The 26,478-nt window shown below is 34.8% G+C and overlaps 1 protein-coding gene across 1 annotated transcript in view; it reads left to right on the forward strand.

Annotated features, from left to right (window-relative positions):
• Positions 1-26,478, forward strand: part of LOC148944713 (uncharacterized) — a 53,510-nt gene that overhangs the window by 12,355 nt on the left and 14,677 nt on the right. Inside the window, exon 2 of the mRNA XM_089100004.1 lies at positions 15,088-15,207. Within this exon, the coding sequence (XP_088956130.1) occupies positions 15,097-15,207 (111 nt within the window). The 5' untranslated portion in view covers positions 15,088-15,096. The remainder of the gene's footprint in view (positions 1-15,087; positions 15,208-26,478) is intronic.

Genomic DNA, 26,478 nt, shown 5'->3' on the forward strand with positions numbered 1-26,478 from the left:
AATATTCCCTTTGTTTTTAGAGGCCAAAGTAAGTACAATGGAATGATGTTGCTGTTCCTGTCACTTAACTACTTCTTTCAGTTGAGAACTTCACACGTTAAAATTCAAAAGTAATCAGTATATTACATGACTAACAGAGGCGTCATTGACGAGTTAGAGTCTTGACGCCCCAAGCTGAGGTTTTCAGGTGATTTTGAATGAAGAAACATTCTGATTGTAATCGAGTTTCTTCAGTGTCATGATAGTAACTCATAGGTCTTTTTAGTGTTCACCGGGAGATATACTGTAATTTCATTGTCGAAAATATCTGTGACAACACGCAGATCCTCGGGTGTATTTTGATTAAGATCCAACAGGATATAGCCGTGGGACTTACTAGTTGCCTGATCGTATGCCGAGAGCAGAAATTTAGGGGCACCTGGATAGATTTGTTTATTGAGGGTTATTAGCGAGCTAGAATCACGAACAACTCTGTAGATGATATAGTAGGTGCAGTTCAAAGCAAGTGTTCGCATACATTTGCTCTGATGAAAGAGATTGTGTAGAACCAGAGTAACGGAAATTTGTTCATGATGAGAGCGAACAGTGAACAATTGCAACATGTGCTGAGACCATTGTTCAATAGATTCAGCCAGATCGTCAATGATCAGCCAAGAGTTTGGTTCAATAATGTTGAAAACATCAAGTCCCTGTATGAACTGTATCTGCATCATCGATCCCATAGCACCAATTGCTTTTATTTTATTGTACGACTCCTGCCAAATACTCTAGCACTAGTATATTTTTTTCGGCTTTTCTGCAAACATTTTATCACACTTTTTAATTATTTTAGTTAAGAGTGTTGTTTTGCCCGACATTGAGGGCCCACACAGAAACGATCTGAACGGTGTTTTAAATTGATACATGTTCCTTTCAACAGTTCACCTGGACAACTAACTGTAGACCCTAATTGTCTAATGACTAAATAATTTTTTTTTTTCCCTACTACTCTGTTCTTCAAGAAGACAAAGACAAAAGACAAAGAATCATATTTTTTCTTTTATTATATGCAGGTAAAAAAGTAACAATACATTTAAAAAATAAACTTTTTTTTTTAAAATTTATTCATAATAAAAAATACAGCAAAAACAACAATATTTACATAGTTACACACAGAAAAAAAAAACTTTTTTTTTTTTTTACAGAGAAAAAAAAAACATTAAATTAGAGATAGAGCACTTTAAAAAATAAATTTTTTTTTTTTTAATTTATTTATAATAAAAATACAACAACAACATTTACATGGGTATAGAGAGAGAAAAACATTTTTTTTTTTTTTACAGAGAAAATAAAACATTAAATTAGAGATGGCACTTGAAAAAATCTGCTCTAAGTCCAAAAAAAAAGATAACTTTGGTGACGGTGCGCCTCCCGCGCTGGCGGCGGCCGCCCCCCCCGCCGCGAGGCCCCCCCCCCCCCCGGGCCGCGAGGCCCCCCCCCCCCAAAGGTTTTTAGGAAATTAGTTACAGGACTTTATTTAAACCGAGACTTTCCCTGTGGGCAATACATTCGGTACGGTCTGAAGTTAAATAGTGACCAAGGGGGAGGGTGGTCACACCATCTTGACAAACATAGACATTGTCGGAAATGGTACTCATGGCTATTTTTTATACATTTACAGTATAGTTCTTGTACTTCAACGAACGAATTGCCAACAATTTGGCTCGTGGAATTGTATTTTCAGTAATACAATTCCTATAAATGTCCATATTGAAATTCTTGTCCACATAGTGATTGGGTACTCCTTTGCAACGTTTCTTGATTTCCTCGTCGTGTGTCTGTATAAAGTACACCTTCGGACCGACACACATACCCTGGGAAATCAAGTCGCGACCCGTTTCAGATTTAAAAAATAAAAGCTTATTGGGCGCCCGACGATTTACTAGCTCATGGTAAAGATCACCACTCCAATTGGTGTAGTCCATCCGTGAGCAGATAATTTCACCGTGCGCCAAATCATCGATTAGATTTGATGTTTTTACTTTGAGCAGTAGAGAATCCGTGTCACCGTAGCAGACCTCTACTTGCCCCTATTCTGGCCACTGTACCCTAGCCACATTGTATTAAAACTCCAACATGAGCTTTTTTTAGATCTACAAGATAGCACTGCCTGCAGCAATATTTTTATTTAGGACAATGCATCTTTTTTTCCTATTCAAAAGTACCATGTCCGGGCCAATGATTGTCAAGGAAGTGTAATTGGGATCGGCAATAATTCGAGCACATTGTTCTAGATCGGTCAAAACGTCACAACGCTTCCTATTGCGAACACTCTCACACATTTTGCAGAAAGCTGAATTCAAAATGAGTTTATCAATTTCTTTTTCGGCTTTCGTCTTTGCTGCAGAATGTTTGCTGACAAAAGTGTCAAAACACGTTTTCAACTATGGTTGTTGACTAAATTCGAGGGACCGGTGAACCTTTGATACGTTTAAACCATTTTTGCACATAAATTTAACGATACATGGTTTACATCTATGTTTTTTTTTGGCACACGATCGGAAATAAGTTTTTGTTTTGAAGGCTCAAAATGTAATCAGTAAACTTCGACTTAAATCCTATTGAGAGGACTCAAAGATTCCTTTGTCACAGGTCTATTGATACACGGTAAAACAAAATCCTTTACTGAATCGTGAAGCTCGACTGGTATCTCTCCATCTATTTCAAAAAACCATCCCCCCGGTTCAGTCTCCTCACCCCTGTCGTCGCCAATGTTGGGGAAATGGGGAGCTTGAGGGTCATTGAGCCATTTATAGTCGCCGCAAGGTAGTGCATAATGGGACATGGCCGAGGGGTAGAGAGAATTCATATCGAGGAAAACTGCATTCGATTTTGTCCCCGTCTTCTCCCCCGTAGGATCAGTTTCCAAGATACGGTCTCCGTGAAATACAAAACCCCCCCTCATTGACCTCTCGATGAACAGATGCTGATCAATGTCAGTGATTAGCCCGATTTTTTCCCCTCTAATTTTCAGGATGAGGTCCATCACTAGATGAGGCGAAGAAAAATAATAGCCCAAATCAAGATTAAACTCCTCATAGATTTTATCCGTATTTTTACACATAATGTCTAACAAAGTTAACACGTCACTCGACAAATACAGCTTGCAGTAGTCAAATCCATGTTTACACCCTCCCTCTGCCCAAACTTTTTTAGCAAAACTGTATTCCTCGGGGGTGCAACTACGATCGTGAAGACTGTCGTAAAACGATTCAATACAAGGAATAGCCTCCTCGGCGAATCTCGACATGGAACAATAATAATCATAAGGATATATGCCCTTGACCGTTAACAAAACACATAAATCATTTGGAAATTGTTGATTTAGACGGGGGAAAGAATTGCTGCCGTCATCGTTTTTCTTCACCTGAATTAAGTCGCTCAATGATTTGTGACAAAAACTGTAGGACTCTAAAAAGCGAATTTTATTCGTTTACTCCCCACCGGATTCAACAAATTTCCACATAAATTCCAAAACAAGCAACTTTTCCGATGACTTAGGTATGATTTTGTACGTAAAGCTGTCTATCACCCATGCATCATCATCCACTGTTCCATTTCTTTGAATATGTGTCAAGGCGGGTATCACAAACTTCAGATCGTAGTTAGAGTTATGTATAAAAACCGTTAGAGAAAGTTGATGTTTAATTTTTAAAGTACATTAATTGTGAGCCCACCCTCGAAAATTACTTTGTCACGTTGAATTGGGGCTACTAAGGTGATTGTGATCCTGCACCGCATCTTTTGGGGCAAGGGCATTCCTACACACCCAAAAAAGTGTCCCCTTTTCCAACGCCAATTGCTCTTTATCCAACAATGTCATCGGATAATTGGTATGACGTAATCGTGAAATTGCTCTGTTTGCTGTTTTTATTAAAGAAACCAATAGCTTTTCCATACTGCCCTCCTCGTCCATAGTAAAAAAAAACTCGTCCAATATCAGTTTATTGTTATCGTCGCGATGGGCATGTGCGTAGGAACATGCAACTAGTATGTGGTCATTGACTATATTTGGCCTTGATGGGTCTGATACCTCAACAAGTCTTGTTTAACAATCCAAAGACATTTTATCAGATTGTAAAAGAGAATTTTGAAAATTTTTAAATTGTAAAATGTCTTTGCCTTCTATCGGCATTTCTATTCTTTGATTTCCATGAATTTTGCAAGGTATCATGTGATCTGATAAAGGTCGCTCGGATCTAACTGGGGAAAGACATATGGGACACTAGAAACGTTCACCTTTCTGAACGCCTTGACAGAGGAGTCGACTTATCGCCGTAACGGGGAAAAAATGACCATAAGAATTTACATCTTTGGGAGGCTGGTAAATAACCCATACAAAATTTTTAACATTTTCCACCATCGGTGTCCTCACTGAGTACAAAATCCCTTTTTGATTCGGTTTTTTCCCCCCATCTCCACATTCAGTGTCATACAGGAGAACAACTACCCCCACCCCCAGATTTTCATTTGCTTTCTTGAATATGCTTATTTCTTTAAAGAACACCTGATATTTTCCCTCTAAACAATCAAAATTTACTTTAGGGAAATTTTTTCACCCGTTACATGCAAGTCGGTCGAGATTTTTCATTCTTGACTCATTATATTATGTCCTATGGGCTGCTGCTAAAAATACATATTTGAAGCATTGCAGTCCAGTGTCAAATCTGAAACCCTGAACTCCTTTGGTAGCCCACAAATCTGGGTGGCATTTTATTTTTAGATTACCTGCTCCCCTTAAACTAAAGTTTTTTTTTAAACGACTGAGAGTCAGAGCCAGGCGTTCACTTTTTAAAATTTTGGACCCACTTCCCCTCTAACTAACTTTATAAGAATTTGAAATATGTTTGTTTAAAAATTTGAAAATATTTTCTAAAATTTATTTTATAAACTTTTCGAAAGTCGGGTTCAATGTTTAAAAATTAAAATAAAAAACGTATCCTGATTCTCCCTGTTACAGGAAAACTGTTAGGTTGACTGATGCTTTAACTCCTCCCTGACTTCCCCATTTCTGGATCTGAATCTCAATAAGTGCTCGAATTTTGTCGATATAGCTATGGAGATTTTTCACGGGGTCAGTTAAAATATTGCCAGCGTTTTCCTCGGGAAGGCTAAAATCTACACTGTATGTTTGCAAATGACCTAGAGCAGATTCTAACAGATAAAAATCAGGCAATTTCAGGGACTTAACTCTGTTTTCACGTCCTGATCCTGTTTGTTCAATCACAGTGGGGGGTTGTGACATGAGGTCCCCTAGTACTTATTCCAAGGTGTTTGGGGACAATTGGTCAAGCCAGCTTGTATTGTCCTCTGATGGAATTTCGTTATGAGGACCCAGTTCAGATTTACTTGTAGCATCATCATCTAAATATTCACGCATGAAACTATCTGCCCACTCTGGGTCCTCAACCATGTCAATATCACAAGTTAAGTCCTCCAGGCTGGCCATTTCCCCAAAAACATCATTAAGGAATTCCTCATGCCACTCCATATTCTCTAGAACCAGTGTAGGTTCATCCCTGAACTCTGCTGGTGGTGACAGAATTGGTTCTGTAAATATACTTGCATCATCACTCAATGGTGCTGCCGCTGGGGGTGCTATATTTTTAATCTGTAGAAAAAAAAAAGTTTTATTTTTTATGTGAAATAATCATTATTTTTTTATAGTTAATAAACTTTTGTCAATTTCTCATAGTCATTGTCCCACCACCTGAACAATTAAAAGAAGAAGAAGAAGAAAAAGTTACATTGCCTTATGTCTTTCATAATGTCAACTGAACATGTTAAAAAAAAAAAAATATTTTTTTTTTGTCGGGAAAATGTAGTATTCTTAGAATGGGTAAGTTAGAACAAGAGAATGATAGAAAAAATTAATGGTTTTATTCCAAATTTTTTTAAAATAAAAACGCAAAATATGAGTCCAATTCGATTCTTTGAGCCTCTTCATTATAACTGTCGATGAAACTTGACCATTGTTCGACTGATGCAGTATGTTGTACGAGTAGTTGCTCCTCGGCTTCAGTTAAAGGAAACGAACTCCATATGTCGGAGCTCGGCGGTGTTGTTGTTACTTTCTCAATAATCCGTATTTTCCTCTGTCTTTTACCAATGGATTTTTTCAACCTGGGCTAAATAAATACTTGTAAAAGAGAAGAACTTTTTTCCCCATCCATATCAACAATTAAAAATGTTGGATGGCCCCTTTTTAGACCCCCCCCCCCCCCCCCCCACCCCCCCCGGGGAGAACCCTTCAGAATCGGGGGCTTCCTTCGATGTAGGAGGATCGATACCCGTCACGAGTTGGAGGGGTATCAGATTTCACAACACTGTTCTAAAAGAAGAGTCTCAAAATATTTTCTTGAAAAACACCTAAGTGTTTCAATGAAATGATCAAACCCGCCGTCATTCAAATAATGTTTCTTAACATTGCTGCGAAGACATATTTGAAAATTGTCAAAAAACCTTTTTCACTGTGTAAATTGCTTATTGAAGATATACATCTTGCTATTTAAAGTCCAATTTGCATGAGACCCTACTTATAATTCAAATCGGATTAAAAAGCGGTGGTAGATCTGATAAGTATAGCGGATGTATTCAAATGCATTAGGGACGAAAATACCAGTATCATAGTTTGCGTTAAATTTTTAGTAGAATTTTTTTTCGATTTTCGTTTTTTTTTGAAATATTTAGTTTTTTTTTATAAAATGAATATTTAATTATAAAGTATATTATTTATAATTTAAGATGTAAGGTTTTTTTTTTTGTTATAGAAATTAATGATAATAACTCCTTTATATATCGCTAATTTGGTTAATGAAAGAAAATTAAATAGCTTAGAAACAAATTTTAAGTTTTTAAAAAGCTATGCGCCTGAGAAAATTTTGTCTTATTTTTGAAAATAAGGATAGAAAAAAATTATGTATATACTTACAAATTCTGATTGGACTTCTATATCTGAACTCCTTTGTAATACTTGAGGGGGTTTGCCATGGAGCCACCGCGGGGGTCAGAGGGTTCTGTCACTATAAGTTGAGTGTTCGATGGATGATCGTGTGTAACTTTTCCAGCGAATTTGATAACAGATGCTCTTGTGGTCTGTATTCATGAAGGTTCGCCATATCTTGCTTTTTTCTCAGAAGGAGTATTATTGCAAGTCTATTATTACATTAAAAAAAAAAAAAAAAAATTAGCATGTAGCAAAAATGCCTTGTGGGTTTTTGGAAAATAATTCATTTTATGTTAGAAATCTTGATTTAAAAATCAGAGGTTTTTTTAGTGGGATGGCGGGCCTTTTATCAACTGCTCCTCCCCCCTCCACCCTCCCCCCTCCTATGTCCATGCTTCCGTGACTGTATTTGTAAATTCAAACTTAAAAAGCAGTATTTGCGTTCCTTATTAAACAATATGGAGAAGAATTGCATATGACAGTCAAGTAAAACTATCAGATTTCAATCAAATGTAGACATAAATAGAAATTTAAGAAGTGGAAAAGTTAATTAGCATGGCTCAGTCAATCCCTCTTAGGAGATAATTAGGTCCGTTAAATAAAAAGGATAGCTAACAATGTTATTTATTAAATAGGGTTATAAGGTAACAAATTTTTTTTTTGTGGAAATGGGAGGGTGAGGGTTTTGAACGCATTAAATTTCAGGAAGAGATTATTCAACGCAGACTGGTAAGGAAATATTTTCAAAAAAACATCCTTAAAAAAAACACTGATCTTTATAAAAAAAAAAAAATCGAACTGTAATAAAAAGGAAGCTTTTTTAACAATTAATAAATTAAAAGAATAAACATTTTATTCTAATCCCAATTTACCGATCGAAAGCTAATCACTTTTTTTCAAAAACATCCTTAAAAAGTCCAATTATATTTATAAAAAAATCACACCATAAATGCATCAGTGACTTTATTTTTTTAAAAACCAACCAATAAAAAAAAAAACACTGATACTTATAAAAAAAAAAGCCAATTTAATTTATAAAAAAGGATGCTATATTAAAAGAAAATCAAATAAAAAATCGTATTTTAATACCAATCCCCCCATAACACAAGAAATTAGCAGAACTTTTTTCAAAAAAACATTAAATAAAAAGACACCATAAATATATAAAAAATCAAAAATACAATTAAAAAATCTACGATACTTATTTGTTTTTTTCATATAATACGAAAAAAAATATAATAAGTACATACGTATCATTATTCATAGAGTAAGGAACGAATTTCTTCCTTAGCTTAATGATAGTTTTGTTTTTATAATGCAAATATTTTTTACTCACCAGAAAAAGGTTAGAATTATCCATTTTTTCTATTTAAATGTTTTTTACAAAAAATGCTTGTAATCTCGAATATAAACGATTCGAAACTGATGGAGAATCAAATATGGAACCTGATTATATACAAAAAATAATAGGCGAGTAAAAAAGAAGAGACACCGTTTTTTGGACTAAAAAGACATTGAACTTTGAAATTGCGTCGTTCCTAGAGTGTAAAGACCTATAGACCTGTTTGTACGCGAGCATTGTAGAAGCATAAGGCTATGTGAGAGGATACTCACTCTCTTTGAAAGGGTGTAATGCCCCTCTAGAATAGAATTACCAGAAAAACCGGAAGGAACGTAAAGGCCGCAATAAACAGGATGGAACATAAAGTGGGCAAATAACACAGGATGGAACATAAAGTGGTAGAAGTATAAGGCCATGTGAGAGGATACTCACTCTCTTTGAAAAGGTGTATAAAAGGTCCAGAATAGCACAGGCTGTAACATAAAGTGGTATAAGTATAATGCTATGTGATAGGATACTCACTCTCTTTGAATAGGTGTATACAAGGTTCAAAATAACACAGAAAGGAAAATACATTATTAGAAATATAATGCCATCTGAGAGGATACTCACTCTCTTTGAAAAGGTGTATACAAGGTCCAGAATAACACAGAAAGGAACATAAAGTCGTAGAAATGGAACCTCTTACTCTACTGTCAGACTTATTATGTAGCTCTGTTTCCTTCTCGTTTCAGGTTTGAAATTGCCCTTGAAGTTTTTCCTAGAATTCCTTTTGTCAATAAATTTCCGTCTGTTTTTTTAGTTGGTATGCTAAAAATAAGCATATAGTCTATTTTATGTTTATTATGTGAATATTCGTTATTATTATTTTTTTTTATAGCTTTTCTGCTAAGTAACTAAAAATCTTTTTCATCAGCCACTTTTTGATGAAACGCATCTTGATAAAACGGATATTGTAATTTTGTGATATTGTGTAAAATTTCTTCCAAGGTTCCCAGAAAGTTTCAACTTAACATCCTTAGGCACTCCTGAGATATTGCAGGTGCACCCTTTTGACAGTCTGGATGCACGCAATGTCTTTTGATTTAGTTCAACATGCCAAGAAAGTTTTTCAATTAATACCCTTAGCCATTCCTGAAACATTGCCGAAGCGCCCTTTTGACAACCTGAACGCACATAATGCCTTTTGACTTAGATCAAATCCACCTCAACATGTCTTGACAGTTTCAATTTTATGCTCTTAGTCGTTCCTGAGACATTGGAGATACACCCTTAAGACAACAAGGATGTACTTATTGTCTTTTGATGTAATTCCCTGGTGTAATTCCCTCAACATTCCCTGGAAGTTTCAGCATAATAGCCTCATCTGTTCTTGAGATATTGCAGATACCTCCTTTTGAAATCGCGGATTCACATATGCGGATTCACATATGTGAATTCGCGGATTCACATGTTTTTGTATTTAGTTCAGCATCTCCCTCAGAATGTTCTGAGAGTTATAACGTAATACCACCAGTTGTTCCTGAGATACTGCAGATACACCCTTTTGACCACCTGGATACACACAGGGTCTTTTAATTTATTAATTTAAAAAAAATTCCACAAAATAAGTTTTTCAAAGAAAAGCAAAGAAGTCCATTAAACTAAAAATGAGCAAAACTAAAATCAAATAATCTACCAAGCGTGAAACTACCACAAATCGGCGTTGATAAATAAAAGAAACCCAAAACGAACAGAAATTACAATAAATAACCGAGTCAAACTCAAAACGAGCAGAAATCAACATGAGTAGGGCTCAAACCCCCTATGCCTTCCCAAGGCCAGAACATAATCTGCACCTTGCTGAAAAAATATAAATGTTTTGACTTTTGTAACTTTAAGTAAAATAAATCAAGATTAACATTTTGATTACTAAATATCAGTATATGTATATTAAACTGACAATGCACATTCATTTGTATTTTTTTCTGTAAAATGCAAATTGAACTTTCTACGAAAATGCTTCCAATAAAAATCTTATATACCCAAGGGCATAACTTAAAACCCTTGCCCTGAGGCCTGTGAGGGGTTGTCATCCACAAAGACATAGTTTCTGGGCCTTTCAACTACGTTGAACAAAATAGTTATCTCAAAATTTTCATTGGACGTATGTTGGATGAATGGTGGGGGTGAGAGGGGGGTTATTTACCCTCCAATCAGTTTTGACTTACAAAAAGGGCATTAGTCGTTTCAGTTTCAAATCGAATGATTCTTTTTTAAAGTTTCTACGATAACGCTTTCTATAAAAAAAAATATTATATTCCCCCAGGGCATAACTTGCAACCCTTGCCCCGAAAGCTGTATGGGATTTTCATCCTCAAAAACATAATTTCCGGACTTGTTAACTACGTCGAACAAAATTGCTATCTCAAAATTTTGATTGGATGTGTTTGGGGAAATGGTGAGTGTGAGAGGGGTGTGATATTGGGTGTCCGATGGCGATATTGGGGTCACATGGTGCGGATGGGTGAGGGCCGCCTACCCCACGATGTGTGGTGTTGGGTTCCTTCTGGCATCAGAAGACGTGGGCGACAGAAGAAAACACTAGGAAAATGCCTTGAGAAGGATGTTGCGCTTTCGAGATCGTCGCTCGAAGAACTTTGGCCAAAAGCGCAAGAGAAATCGTCATGGAGAGGCACCGTTGTCGCCTTATGCGTCAGCCAGTGTGGGAAGACCTAAGTCTAAGAGAGGGGTGTTAGTTATCTTTCAATAATTTTCGAGAACGAAATTTAACACGGGCCCTTCTAAATTCCAATCAAGTGAGCCTTAATTGAAGTTTTTACAGCATCGTTCCAAGTAAAAACCTTACTTACTTCCGAGACTTAACGAAACTCCAATGTCTTAAGAGCTTTGAGGGGGTTTCTTTCCCGAACGACCTGATTTCTATGGCCTGAAACTTTGTTGAACAAAATAGCTATCTAGAAATTTTGATTGGACGTGTTTGGGGAAAAGATGGGCGTGAGAGGGGGTTAGTTGCCCTCAAATCACTTTCGACTATTAAAAAGGGCACTAGCCCTTTGAATTTCTAATCGAAGGAGCCCTTTTTCAAGTCTCTACGACAAACCTTGCAATAAAAACCTTATATGCCCCCAGGGCATAACTTACAACCCTTGCCCTTAGGGCTGCGGGGGGAGTGTCATCCTCAAAGATATAATGTCTGGACCTTTCAACTATTTTGAACAAAATGGCTATCTCAAAATTTTGATTGGATGTCTTTTGATAAATGGTGGGCGTGGAAGGGTGTTAGTTGCCTACCAATCACTTTAAACTATTGAAAAGGGCACTAACCCTTTCAATTTCGAATCCAATGAGCCCCTTTTGGAGTTTCTTCGACAAAGCTTTCTATAAAAACCTTATATGTCGCCAGGGCATAACTTACAACCCTTGCCCTGAGGGCTGTGGGGGGTTGTCATCCCCAAAGACCTAATTTCCAGAACTTTCAACTACGTTGAACAAAATGGCTATCTCAAAATTTTGATTGTATGTGTTTGGGGAAAAGGTAGGCGTGAAAGGGGGGTTAGTTGCCCTCCAATCCTTTTTGACTATTAGAATGGGCACTAGCCCTTTGAATTTCCAATCGAATGAGCCTTTTTTTGGAGTTTCTACGATAACGCTTTCTATAAAAACCTTATATGCCCCCAGGGCATAACTTACAACCCTTGCCTTGAGGGCTACGGGGGAGTGTCCTCTTCAAAAACGTAATTTATATGTGGAAATAAATTATGCTGAACAAAATGGCTATCTTAAAATTTTGATTAAATGTGTTTGGGGAAATGGTGGGTGTGTTAGTTGCCTTCCAATTACTTTCAACTATTAAAAAGGGCAAAAGCCACTCCAATTTCCAATCGAATGAGCCCTTTTCGAAGTTTCTACGACAACTCCTTCGATACAAAGTGCCCTGGTCTAAAGGAAAAAAAAATAATAAAAATAAATAATACATTGTGCCAACATCGTTTTTTTCTTAGGGAGCTTGACTGCGCTACATATGATACCTCAAAAACCTCCTTAACAATCCCTGAAAATTTTATCTTAACATCCCTATCTTTTTCAGACACCCAGAATAAAACTTGCCCCCATTCAAAATAATAAAATCTATATGTAGGCATGGACAAGTTACATAACTTACAACCATTTCCACAGGGTTGTTGGTTGATGTCATCAGTAGAGGTATAGTTATTGGACTTCTGAACTATTGTTAAGAATGTGGCTGTCTCTAAATTTGAACTGGATCTCTTTGGGGTTTGAGGGGAATGGATAACTAAGAAGAGTGAGAGAGGGGGTTGTTGCCCTCCAATCACTTTTGACTCTGAAACAGCACATTAAAACTTTCAATTTTCAATTTAATGAGCCCCTCCGAAGTTTCTACAACAACTCCTTCCATACAAAGTCGTCTGTTAAAAAAAGAAAATATATAAATAATACAGTGAAGTCATATCGCTCTTTACTTAGGTAGTGCTATTGGGCTGCCTTTGGTTTCAATTAAGAAATTTGAGGCGGGTGGGGAGGAGGATCATCCATAATACATATTGAATACTATCAGAATTTTCTGTCTTCTGAGGGGTTAAAGCCACCCAGACCATATCCTGTGAACATCCTTGAGTGTAGGGCGATTTCCACTGAGAGGGGAAGTGCTGCAGGAATAAATGCACCACTGTGTACCTCAAATAAGGTTGTTCAATTATCAGGATACCCAAAGACACAGATACGTGTAATTGGAATTACATACCTTTTGGTCATGATGTGAAGTAGTAAAGCCGCCAAGCCAATGGACAGTAGACTATAGCTCGACAGACGAAATAGAGCCTTAAAAAATTCAGTTTGAATAACCTTGAATTCAACAGCTGAGATTATTAACCTCTGTAATACTCTGCCGAGGATGCTACTGAAAGTCGAAAGGGTTGAGATTTACCTGACATGTGGTGCAAAGGCACCTACACCAAAACGGATTTTCAAAAACATGATAATGATGTGGGAAGGGTGCGAAGAGATGTTGGAGGGGCAACTGATATGCTTTTGTTCATCAATCATACAGATTATAAATCTTTGGGTTATTCTGGTTCAAACAAGATGCAACATTCCTACCTTTTGATGATACACACCGAGTCGGTCCACAGCTTGGACACATCAATCCAAAAACGAATCCCCAGGTTTGGACCGTTTTGCACATTGTCATGGCTCATTTCTGTGTTGTGCCGACTCACCTAAATTCTACAGTTTAGAATTAGCTCTTCTTTACTCTGAGTCAGGAGCTTGTTTCTGTGTCAAATCAGAATATGACTGATGCAGGACAGAGCTCGTTGTCTCCCCCTAGAGGTATGTTTGTTGAACCTTGTGGTCATTTCAAACGAAATGTCTATCTCAAAATTCTGATCTCATGCTCCAGGGCTTGCGTGGGTATTCAGGGACAAGATGGGACATGATAAATGAGCTTGTTGCCTTTCAGTGACTCCAAGGTTATGAAAAATAAAACAAAATTTTAAATTCTGCTCTTTTAATACCGTTTTGATCGTCTAAGCTCTGATCCTCATTCCATACAAAAGGACCAAGAAATAAACTGCATGGGAGACACTTCGCTCTTTAACGAGTAAACGCTGCTGCGCTCTGATTACAAGCATCTTCTATGGAAGAGAGGGATTGACAGCCTTATAAACAGATTTGCAACAATATATTTTGCATGTGTCAGTATCTCCGATGTTAAAGATATAACTTTTCAACAAAATTGAGTTGGCTCTCGTAACTTTCTTTCAGCAGCTTTCTGGCCCTTATCGGGACGAACTTGTTAGACTTATCTATCAACAAATGAAATGACATCATTTTTATAATCCCAAATTTGCCTCTGAGTCACTCGGACTATCTGTCTTGGCTTTTTCTACAATTAGCCATGTCTTGATGCCTGCAAAGTACTTGATGTTAATTCAAAATCAACGGAAATCTTTTTTCATCCCTGTAAGACCATTCAGCGGCCTTCTAGTGATGGCAAAAAAAGGAAAGGGGTATCACAGCTAGAAATACCAAAATGTGATTTTCCTTGGTTTTCAAAATGAAGGTTGAAAGCCAATGCTTGAGGGTTTCTAGTCCTGGAATTTCTAATTTTGCACTTTCCATTTCAATTTTCTGTCATTTTCAAGGGGTTCAGGCTCTTTTTAGTGTTTTCAATATTTTTTAAATATCACCCTTAAGTTTATACGAACAGTAGCTACCACTTTCAAATCAGAGTTAACGTATAATTTTTCACATTAAATATTTTTTTTTTAAACACATTTTTAGATTTTCTGTTGCTCTGGACTTCTACTGCGTTGCAGCTATCGATGCAACTAGCGAACAAATCAAATGTGGAAGCTGTATTGTTTTTCACTTTATAACTTTGATCAAGATATTCAAATGGCTTCGTTTTGAGAATTCAATGTTCTCGAAGTTTCTAGAATGTTTTTTGTCATGTTTTTGAGAAGAAAACTCGTAGAAGTTTTGATACAACCTCGAAGCAGAACAACCATACAACCTCATACAACCTCATCGAACCTCATACAACCTAGTAACCGAATATATTTTTAGATCAAAGTAAGTTGGTTGAACCTTCTTATGGTTGCCAGAAGTGGAGTAACCACCACCCTCTTTTAAAAAAAAATTACAATATGGGATACTTTGATCCTGATAGACCTTTGTCTGGCAAGTGTAACTGAAAATTTATGCTTTCTTGGACATAAACTTTTTTTTATTTCAGACGAAAGGCATGCATGGAGTAAGGAAGCTAAGAATTATTCTGTTAATGCTTGGAATAATAGCTTTCTGTATACAAAGAGAAAGGCTTTTCGACAAAGAAGACAATTCAGGAGGTATTGAGGTGAGGAGGTAAATTTTTACTCATCTTTTCTCATTTTCCCTTTCATTTCAGCTTTTTATACTTTTTTGGGGTTCAATAGTCGCATTAGCATTTATATGAACTTTTCAGGTATAGCCTAGTATTGGTGTAAACTAGATTATTAGGTCACAATTTGCCTTAAATACCATGAAAACATAATAAATAAAAAATAAAGATTTCCACCAAAGTAATTTATAAGACAATTATTATATATGCATGATATAAAACATTGAAATTAAATTTTAAAAGAATTTATGTTCTAACGCAGGGATACCCTACAACGCTGTCACATTAGCCTTGTGTATATACAACGTTATTGTGTTTATTGGTTAGTAGAATACGTCAAATGGAGATTGCAGCATTATGCCGAGTTTCTATCGGTGGCACCAGCACACAAAATGAAGGCGGGGGGGGGCAAGAGGAATTTTTCAAAATCTAGGAGTATTTTCGTTGTTTTCGTCGATTTTCTCAAGTAAAAACACAATAAAAGGTACCTTTAAAGTCTGGGGGGGGGGGGGGAAGTGGGTAATTCCAACCCTCTCAAATTATTTTCACTTATTCTGCTAATCTCAATTAAGCAAAATACTCTTATGGAAAAGGAACCTAGGGTATAGAAAATATTTCGCTCAATTCAGCCATTGACTTAATTTTTAGTAGCATCGTTTCTCAATTTATTGTTTAACAAATTCGCAGTGGTTATTCATTTCTCCATTAACACATTGAGTGATTAGAGGTCTTAGTAAACGTGTCTATTAGTTATAAAAATAATCTAGAGGAAGATCAGACCAATAAGGTCAATTGGGGAACCAGGGGGGGGTCATTTGACCCTTATATTTTTTTTACCCCTCTCCTAAATTTTAAAGAAAAAAAGTTTTTAGTGTTTTCATGGAGAATTGCCTTTTTGGGGTCAAATACCTCTCCTTTCATTCATCTTTTGCTGCAATGACGATGAGCTCTAGGGCCTATTTGTATGTTACATTCATCTCCCATCCTTGTCAAAACAACCACTTGTTCAACAGAAAGATGAATTTTTCCTTCCAGCTCTAGTCTCGTCTTAAGGCAGAGTTGAGCTAGGGGCACATTTTCAGAAGAATTAAATTTGAACTAAGGTTCACCCCCTCCCCCACCTCAGATTCATGAAAACAATCAGGTGTTCAGCCAAATGGCAGATTTCTCCTCCCATCTATACTCTGGTCTCAAGGTAATGTTGAATTAGGAGCGTATTTTCGCGAGGATGCCAGTTCAATTCACGTTCAACTTCCATGTTTGTAAAAATCAGCCTCTTGTTCAACAAAACATGGATATCCCTATCCAGCTCTAATCTGGTCTCAAAGCTTATTTGAATAAGCTTTGAGTGAATAAAGCTTATTCAAAAGCTTATTTGAATAAGCTTTAAGTTTTGACGAAAGTACATTTCGTCAATTTCAACAAGAGCTGGATGAGAGCAAGATGGAAGCAAACATCCGTTGAACAAATCCGTTGAACAAATCCAGCACGAAAATGCAGGTTCACGTGGATTGTGACTTCCATTCAACTCTCATCCTCATACAAATGTATCCTAAAGTTCTTCTTCAAGTTCAACAAAAGAAGAATGAGAGAAAGATAGAACCAAAACATACTTTCATTGAACAAATCCAGCACGAAAACACCCATGTTTGCTTTGATGGTTGACTTCCATCCAACTTCTATCTTCGTGAAACTGGAACTCAACTCTGTCTTGAGACCCAAATAACCATTGGTTCCGACATATTGTATTTTGTGAAAAATTGCAGCAATTGTTCAAACTGGGGAGCATTTTTTAGCCCCCCCCGCCCTAGAATTTTTCTGGCGCAATCTTATCCTGTTTTCTTTTTTTTTTACTCTTTGTTTAAGAATAAAGGTAAACATTATAAAGGTTCTAAAAGGTGAACTTCGAGTTTCAGGTAAGCTACAAAGTTCTAAATTTCCTTTCATAAAATTCTTTTATCGCCAAAGTATTAACTGACAACTTCAAAGCTAACAGAAGGCATTTTGGGTCTTTTTACTGAAACATACTTTTTATGCTAAATTTATATACATATCTCTATGACTTTGACCAAATCGAAATAGCAAAACTATCAGGTCTTAGTGTAAATATTTTCTCTTCACGAGCTATGCTATTTCAAAAGTTAGTAAAACCGCCAATAGTATATAATTATATCGAAGGAGCAAAAAAACATAGGATTTCAAACTATAAACATTTTCATATGATGGAATATAGCATCCAAAAACTAATAAATGAACATTAAATATAATTCAAATTTCTGATTAGGATTTACCACTATCCCCCCTTAAAAACAATAATTCACTCTAATAATTCTGGTGCCCGTAAATAAATACCTGGGCCTAGTCCATAGTATATTATGTTATGATGTTAATCAACAAAAGGGATTTTTAGGGAAGGGGTCAGAGGAGGTACTTGCCTCGGGCGTAGACATTTTTGGGGCGTAAAATTTCAAGAAATAATCTAACCTCTATAATCATTTTGTAATTTTTTTTTATTAAAATAAAAATAAAGGGTGCACTTGGCAAAAAAATGTGAGGAAAATGAACCCACAATTGTTATTTTCCCCATATGTTTTGCCATATAAATTAAAAACAGATTTAAATAAATGAAAAATTTGGTTAATAAATGTAAATTTTATTAATAAACGATATTCCTGTTTTGGCCTGAAAGCTTTTGGGAGACCGGAAGGGGGGGGGGCTAATCAAGATTTTGCCCCGGCGCAAGAGAGGAGAGAACCACCACTGTCAATGAATCTCTAGTCATTCAGCAAGAAAATATTCTAGCAGGAATTTGTAAGGGATCAGTGAAGTAAAATAAACTTTGTGTCGGAAACAGGTTTTAATCCTTATGCCCCACCAGTCAACGTTTTCCCCATTATTATAGCTTAGTGACAAATCCAATGAGTTCACAAGAATTTCATTGTCAGTTTTCTGATCAATGCCATTACATCTTTTTCGTTCCAGTGTTCTCATTATTATGCATAGAGGATAAGCAAATAAATCCTTAGAAAACGGGAAAACAAAATTTACAAGTAGATTGGATACTAGAAATAATAGCTCATCTATAATAGATCTATCCATTAGTGTTTTAGACGGCCACTTTTATTTTTCTATTGACATTGAAAATGTGCTTCACTTGGGACCATTGCAGAAAACTTGCAATAGGGCTAGTTGTGAAGAGTAGTAACCGTACAATGCATTGAAAACCTAAATGCAAACTTACGCCTGAAGGCATAGATATGTGTTTAGGTTTTCAATGCATTGGACGGTTACCAGGGTCATTAGCATAGAGGTATCATTTCTATAGATGGTATAGTAATTTGAAATATCATATGGAATTTGCTTGAAGGTATATACTTTGCGTACGCGCCCTTACCAAACAGGTTGGGTATAATCTGTTCTGGTTCAAGTTTTTTCTGACACAATTAACTGAATTTCTATTTCATGATATACGATTTTTTTTTTTAGGTTAGATCCGTGTTGGAAAAACCGGTGTATCTTTTTAGTTTTCTTTACAATTCATATTAGTAAGAGACTTGAATTCAAAGAGAATAGTTTTTATTTGCAAGGATATTAGTAGAGGAAAAAAATGAGTGGTGCATTTACATTATTGGAGATTAATGATGGAGCTAACAACAGTGATGTAATTACTTCTTTAGTTTACGAGATTTGCGAATTTTTTGCGATGGTTAAGAATGCCTCACGGGTAATTAAAGAATGGGGTGCTTACATCAGATACTTAATAGATTTGACGCTTACAAGACACATTGCTAGAATGTATTCAATAGCTTAATTGAAAATTAACGATATAATGACATTATGACTTGACAGAGCTTTACCTTGCCGATGTGGTCTGTACAATAAATAAGTAACGTTTGAAAAGTATTGTCAAACTAAAAAGAAATGGCTGAAGTGTTTTGAGGGGGATGAGTTGCATGGGGGTTGAGTTGCACGAGGGTTCAGCTACCGGGCCTACAGGTGCACGACGGTTTCGGTTATACCGGGGTTCAGTTACACGGGGGGTTCAGTTGCACGGGGGGTGAGTTAAATGAGGATGGAGGTCCACAAGAGTAATAGTTTTCTTTACAATTCATGTTAGTAAGAGAATTGAATTCAAAGAGAATAGTTTTTATTTGCAAGGATATTAGTAGAGGAAAAAAATGAGCGGTGCATTTACATTATTGGAGATTAATGATGGAGCTAACAACAGTGATGTAATTACTTCTTTAGTTTACGAGATTTGCGAATTTTTTTGTGAAGAGGTATTAGCGTAAAGGTATTGCGATGGTTAAGAATGCCTCTCGGGTAATTAGCGTCTTTATTTGTTTTTTTTTCAGGGGTGACTGTGTCGACCCAGAGGTCCTAGAATATTGAGAGACGACTCATTCAAATAGAAATTAAAAGTTATAGTGTCCTTTTTAAGTGACCTAAGGATTGGGACGGCAACTAAGCCCCCTCCTAGGATCATTTTTTCCCAAAGTCACCGGATTAAAAGTTTGAAATTGCCATATTTATTCAAAAAAAAATCTAATAACTATGTCTTTGAGGACGATTTAATCCCTCACATGCCCGGGAGGAGGACTGCAAGTTATGAGCTTTGCCCATTTTTTGAATATAGCATTGGTTATTGGGAATTATACATACGTGTTAATTTTTTTTTTTTGGTCGTGGGATGGGGGGGGGGAGGGCGTTAAGGGGTATGATATCTACAAGGAGTAATTTTTCATGGGGGACGAGAAAATTTATATTTAGGTGGTGTCAGATTTCCCAGCACTATTTAAAAACGATAAGAAACTAAATTTTAAACTATAATTTAAACTAGAAACTAGTTTAAATAAATAAAACTTTCAGTTGAAAGTTTTTCAACTGAAAGTAAAAAGCAACTTTAAAACTTAAAAAGAACAGAAATTAATTCGTATATGAGGGGGTTCGCCCCTTCGTCAATACCTCACTCTTTAGGCTAAAGTTTGTTTATTGCTTTCAAAAGAGCTATTTATTCTAATTAAGCGACCTTTTTGATTCAGGGGTCATTTTTAAAGAATTGGAACACAATATGAACTGAGTTTGAAAGGGGAGGTGTTGACGAGGATGAACCACCCCTCATATACGTAATAGTTTTGGTTCAATTTAGGTTTTAGTGTTTCTCCTTACTTTCAGTTGAACATTTTTTTTCAATATTTATAATGCACTAAAACATCGGGAACTACATACATCAGAATCAACTTTAGAGTGACAATTTATATGTAAAATTGGGGTTATTATTTCCTTAATAAATTTTTATTCTTTTTTTTTTTTTTTTAAGGAGGAAGTGGATTCATTCAATTACACTCCCCCCGAAAAGCGACCAAGATGGAACGATACCACAACGATGCAAGCTACCAAAATACACGGTGAAAATACCCCTTTACACATTGACAACGATTCGAGTGAAACAAGAAAACAGTTAAGGACACTTGTAAAAACACAGAAAAAGGACAAACATAGCCTTCTGTATAATGGTAGAGATGTGAGACGCTTTAGTCGATTAAATCACGCAATGAAATACCCTGTGATATCGTTATACCCCGTGATATCGTTATGCTAAGCATTCCAAAACACGAAACTGCTTCAGCGACCAAAGAAATTTTTTTTTTTTAATGTTTCTGCACATTGTGATCTAGAAATTAAAGGCTATTAAATGTTACACAAGTTCAAAACGGTTAATAGACGACTCGAATTTCACTTTAAGCAATTGTAACAATAGTAGATTTTCAACAGATGATAAATCTTCCATCAAATCATGAGTAGAAAATACACTTTCAGATCCAGCATGCCAGGGAACACACTTTCATATTCAGCATGTAGGAGAACCCTAAATGTTCACCCCAAAAAGGTAAGTTAACCCTAAATGGTTATTGATTAGTGAAAGTAGGAGAACCCTAAATGTTCACCCCTAAAAGGTAAGTTAACCCTAAATGGTTATTGGTTAGTGAACTGTAATCTGTTTGAGTATGATAAAAGCTTGTGGAGTACTACATTACGTTATATAAACAGACTGTGATTCTATGATAGAGTGATTACATCACTTAATAATACTGGTCAGGAACTGAAAGATGTCCAGGAGGAAGTCAGTGGAATTTGCAGATTTTTCGGAGTTGAAGCACTCTACGTAAAGGGCAATGTACCTATAGATAAAGTTTTAATTCAAAAGTGTGACCCTAGGATTCCACTTTTCAATCTAGAAGAGTTTAAGTGTCCTAAATTTGAGGGGGGTTATCACCGTCCTGAAGACGAGGTTAGGTTCTTCGCACAGTGGATACCTAAGAACATACCTGATTGTGATAAATCCATAAGACATGTTAAAAACTATTCTATATCATGGGACCATCGTTTGTGGATGTTTAAGAGTGAACTCTAAGTACTATTTTTATGTAAACATTTGTTGTTGTTTTTTTTTCTTTCTAAAAAAAAAAATCTTTTTTAAAACTTCGAAATTTTTCATCTTTATTTATTTTTTTCTTTTTGTACATAACTTAAAATGTCAAAATATGCTTACAGCTCTAACAATTACACTCTGTGATTGGTCAGAGACACGATGTGACTTTCCCACAGGTATTCTCTGACCGGTTATTGACACTACCTAATCTATTGCATGTATTAAATAAGTATTTTTTACGCAGTGGAACGATAAACACGTAAGTCATATCTATAAAAAAAAAGTGAAGATGGAGCATTTTAATAAAGTGTGTTTACATAACAAGGTTATTGTAGCATTGAATGCTGACAAAGAGAAGTATTTAAACTTTGAAACAAGTACAGGTGGTAGCATTATTGGAAATGTATGCATGCATTGTCATGACGGTAAGGAATTAAATTTCTTTGGAGTACCGAAACAATTCAACTCTTATGTTGGTGGATATGCGAGATTGAGATCTCCAGAGATGATTACACTCAAAGAGAAAGCCAACATAAAAATAATCATTGATGATAGAGGACAACTCCTTGCTACTGTTGCAGGTAACACATTACCTGCTGATACATCCAATCGTCAGCTTTCGGGTATTAGCATTCAACGGAAGGTCAATAAAAGAAAGGCCTACTCTTCTACTAATATCGTAAACCATATCTTGTCTACGTGCAAAATCTTTTACCTGTTTAAAAATAATTTGATAATAGACAGTTAAATTGCCAGAAAAATAAAAAGGGCATTGTCAGAAAATATCACTATGGAATATAAAGATGAATCGATGAAAAACAAAGCATCAGCAAACGTTACTGCCATTGATCAAACAGTCATTGAACCAAATAATACCAAAGACGAAAAGCATATTGAGCCTGTTGATGAGAAACCAGTAAAAATTTTGTATGACTCAAAATGGAATAATGATTATTCTACTGATTACGAACTAAGAGAAGACAATAGCTATAATATCAAGAGAGAACATGGTGAACTATTTTATGGAGCAGATTCAAAATGTCCAAAGTTAATCATTGATATTAATAATGTATCATAATGTATTTTTTGTATTAATATTCCACATAGCATTATTTCATTAAAAATATATTATGCATTACATTGCTATGTGTTCATTATTTTTAGAGTAAGCTAGCATATCAAACGTTTAGAATGTCTAATAAAACGTCGGAGATGTAAGAAAAGCAATTTGCATACATCTATTGTCAGACACATGGGAACAAATCCTTTCTTGAATTCGCCTCCTGGATAAATAAAAAAGACATTTCATTCAAGAAATTATGACGAAACTGTAAGTAAGTAACAAACTCTTTCTTGAAGTCACCTCTTGGATACACAATGCAGAAATTTCATTTAAGAAATTATCAAAAATTGTAAGTAAGTAGCAAATTCTTTCACAAATATGTTAATACGTTTAAGCAATAAATATTTTTAAGCTTAACCCGTCTTTATTCTTTATTATAGTTTTATGCATTTCATTAAATTATGAAAAAATTGTAAGTAAGAAACAATAGCTTTCTTGAATTCTCTTCCTGGACACAATACAAATATTTAATTCAAGAAATCATAATAAAATCACAAGTAAGTAATAAAGTCTTTATTGTTTTCACCTATTGGATACACAATACTGAAATTTCATTCAAGAAATTACGAAGGAATTGTAAATAGGTAACACACTCATGTTACCTCATGGATACACAATGCAGAAATTTCATTTAATAAATTATCAAAAATTTTAAGTAAGTAGTAAATTCATTCTTGAATTCGCCTCCTGGGTAAATAAAAAAGACAGTTCATTAAAGAAATTATGAAAAAATTGTAAGTAAGTAGCAAATTCTTTCTTGAATTCACCTGCTTGATAAACAAAAAGACATTTCTTTCGAGAAATTATGACGAAATTCCAAGTAAGTAACAAACTCTTTATTGTTTTCATGACTTAGATACACTATGTAGAAATTTAATTCAAGAAATTATGAAAAAATTCTCAGTAAGTAACAATTTCTTTCTTGAAGTCAACTCATGGATACACAATACAGAAATTTCATTTAAGAAATTATGATAAAAAAACAATTTCTATCTTGAAGTCAACTCTTGTATACAAAAGATGTACATTTCAGCCAAGAAATCTTGAAAACATTTTTAAGTAAGTAACGATACAAATCCGTTTTCACCTAATTGTTATAAAGTAAATACACTCCACTATAGACAATATGAAAAAACCGCAAGTAGGTAACTTTTTTTTTTCTCTTCATCAATAAATATTTTCAACTAGATACACGTCGTAGAAATTTAATTAAATAAATTAGGAAAAAATTCTCAGTAAGTAACATTCTTGGATACGCAATACGGAAATTTCATTCAAGAAATTATGAAAAAATTGTAACTAAGTAGCAAATTCTTTCTTGAATTTACCTGTTGGACAAACAAAAAAGACAATTCGTTCAAGAAATTATGACAAAATTCTAAGTAAGTAACAAACTCTTTATTGTTTTCACTAGTTAGATATACGACGTAGAAATTAAATTCAAGAAATTATGAAAAATTCTCAGTCTAAGTAGCAAATTCTTTCTTGAGCTCACCTGTTTTAATAACAAAAAAACATTTAGTTAAAGAAATTATTAAAAAATTATAATTAAGTAACAATCATTATTTTTTTCATAAGTTAGTTATGCGACAGAGAAATGAAATTCAAGAACCTATGAAAAAATCGCAAGTATGTAGCTTTTTTTTTCTCTTTATCACAAACAATTTTCACGTAGCTACGCGATGTATAAATTTAATTCACTAAATTATGAAAAAATTCTAAGTAAGTAACAATTTCTTTCTTTAAGTCAACTCTTGGATACACACAATACGGAAAGTTCATTCAAGAAATTATAAAAAGTATTTGTAAGTAAGTAACAAGCTCTTTATTGATTTCACCTCTTGAATATACAGTACAGATACTTTATTCAAGAAACGTGATTAAACAGGTTTTGAAACTACATGCTATTTGTAAGCCTTTCCTTGGCACCTTTCCAAACGAGCAGGGATTCCCCACTGGTTCCTACACATTGCAAAAAGTGAGCAGTACGAAAACTCCACTTTTTCAACCAGACTGGTTTTTTAGGGGTCATTCGGGAGAGATATGTAAATTCGTCAAAGCTCTATTTCATTTTTTTTTTAAGGTTCATTTAGACGATGTTACGGGGGCCCCCGGACCCAGGGCTATATGAACCTTAAAAAAAAATGAAATAAAGCTCTGTCGACTTGTCAAATATCTCCCTAGTGACCCCTAAAAAACCAGTCGGGTTGACAACGTGGAGTTTTCATACTGCTCCCTTTTTTGCACTGTGTAGGAACCAGTGGGGAGTCCCCGCTCGTTTGGAAAGGTGCCAAGGAAAGGCATACAAATAGCATGTAGTTTCAAAACGTGTTGAATCACGTTTCTTGAATGAAGTATCTTTACTGTATATTCAAGAGGTGAAATCAATAAAGAGCTTGTTACTTACTTACAAATATTTTTTATAATTTCTTGAATTAACTTTCCGGATTGTGTGTATCCAAGAGTTGACTTCAAGAAAGAAATTGTTACTTACTGAGAATTTTTTCATAATTTCTTGAATTAAATTTCTACATCGCGTAGCTACGTGAAAATTGTTTGTGATAAAGAGAAAAAAAAGCTACTTACTTGCGATTTTTTCATAATTTCTTTAATTTAATTTCTACTTCGTATATCTAACTCGTTAAAACAATAAAGTTTGTTACTTACTTAGAATTTTGTAATAATTTCTTGAATAAAATGTTTTTTTGTTTATCCAACATGTTAATTAAAGAGAGAATTTTCTACTTATAATGAGAATTTTTTTATAATTTATTTAATTAATTTTCTAAGACGTATATCTAAATTTTGAAAAAAAAAAAGAGTTTGTTACTTAACTAGAATTTTGTCATAATTTCTTGAACGAAATTTATTTTTTGTTTGTCCAACAGCTAAATTCAAGAAAGAATTTGCTACTTAGTTACAATTTTTTCATAATTTCTTGAATGAAATTTCCGTATTGCATATCCAAGAATTGGGTGAAATTGTTACTTACTGAGAATTTTTTCCTAATTTCTCGAATTAAATTTTGACGTAGTGTATCTAAGCGAAAATAGATTTTGATAAAGAGAAAAAAAAAAGTTACCTATAAGTTATATTATCATATATTCATTAATGGAGCGTATGTATTTTCAAACAAATAGTTAAAAACAGATTTGGATCTTTTCTTACTTAAAAATGTTTTCAAAATTTATTTACTTAAATTTCCGTATTGTGTATCCAAGAGTTGACTTCAAGAAAGAAATTGTTTTTTTATCATAATTTCTTAAATGAAATTTCTGTATTGTGTATCCAAGAGTTGACTTCAAGAAAGAAATTGTTACTTACTGAGAATTTTTTCATAATTTCTTGAATTAAATTTCTACATCGTGTATCTAAGTCATGAAAACAATAAAGAGTTTGTTACTTACTTGGAATTTTGTTATAATTTCTCGAAAAAAATGTCTTTTTGTTTATCAAGCAGGTGAATTCAAGAAAGAATTTGCTACTTACTTACAATTTTTTCATAATTTCTTTAATGAACTGTCTTTTTTATTTACCCAGGAGGCGAATTCAAGAAAGAATTTACTACTTACTTAAAATTTTTGATAATTTCTTAAATGAAATTTCTGCATTGTGTATCCATGAGGTAACATGAGTGTGTTACCTATTTACAATTCCTTCATAATTTCTTGAATGAAATTTCAGTTTTGTG

The sequence above is a fragment of the Artemia sp. Qi Xiang Cuo genome, chromosome 14, assembly GCF_049724085.1.
Source record: "Artemia sp. Qi Xiang Cuo chromosome 14, ASM4972408v1, whole genome shotgun sequence".
Lineage (NCBI taxonomy): Eukaryota > Metazoa > Arthropoda > Branchiopoda > Anostraca > Artemiidae > Artemia > Artemia sp. Qi Xiang Cuo.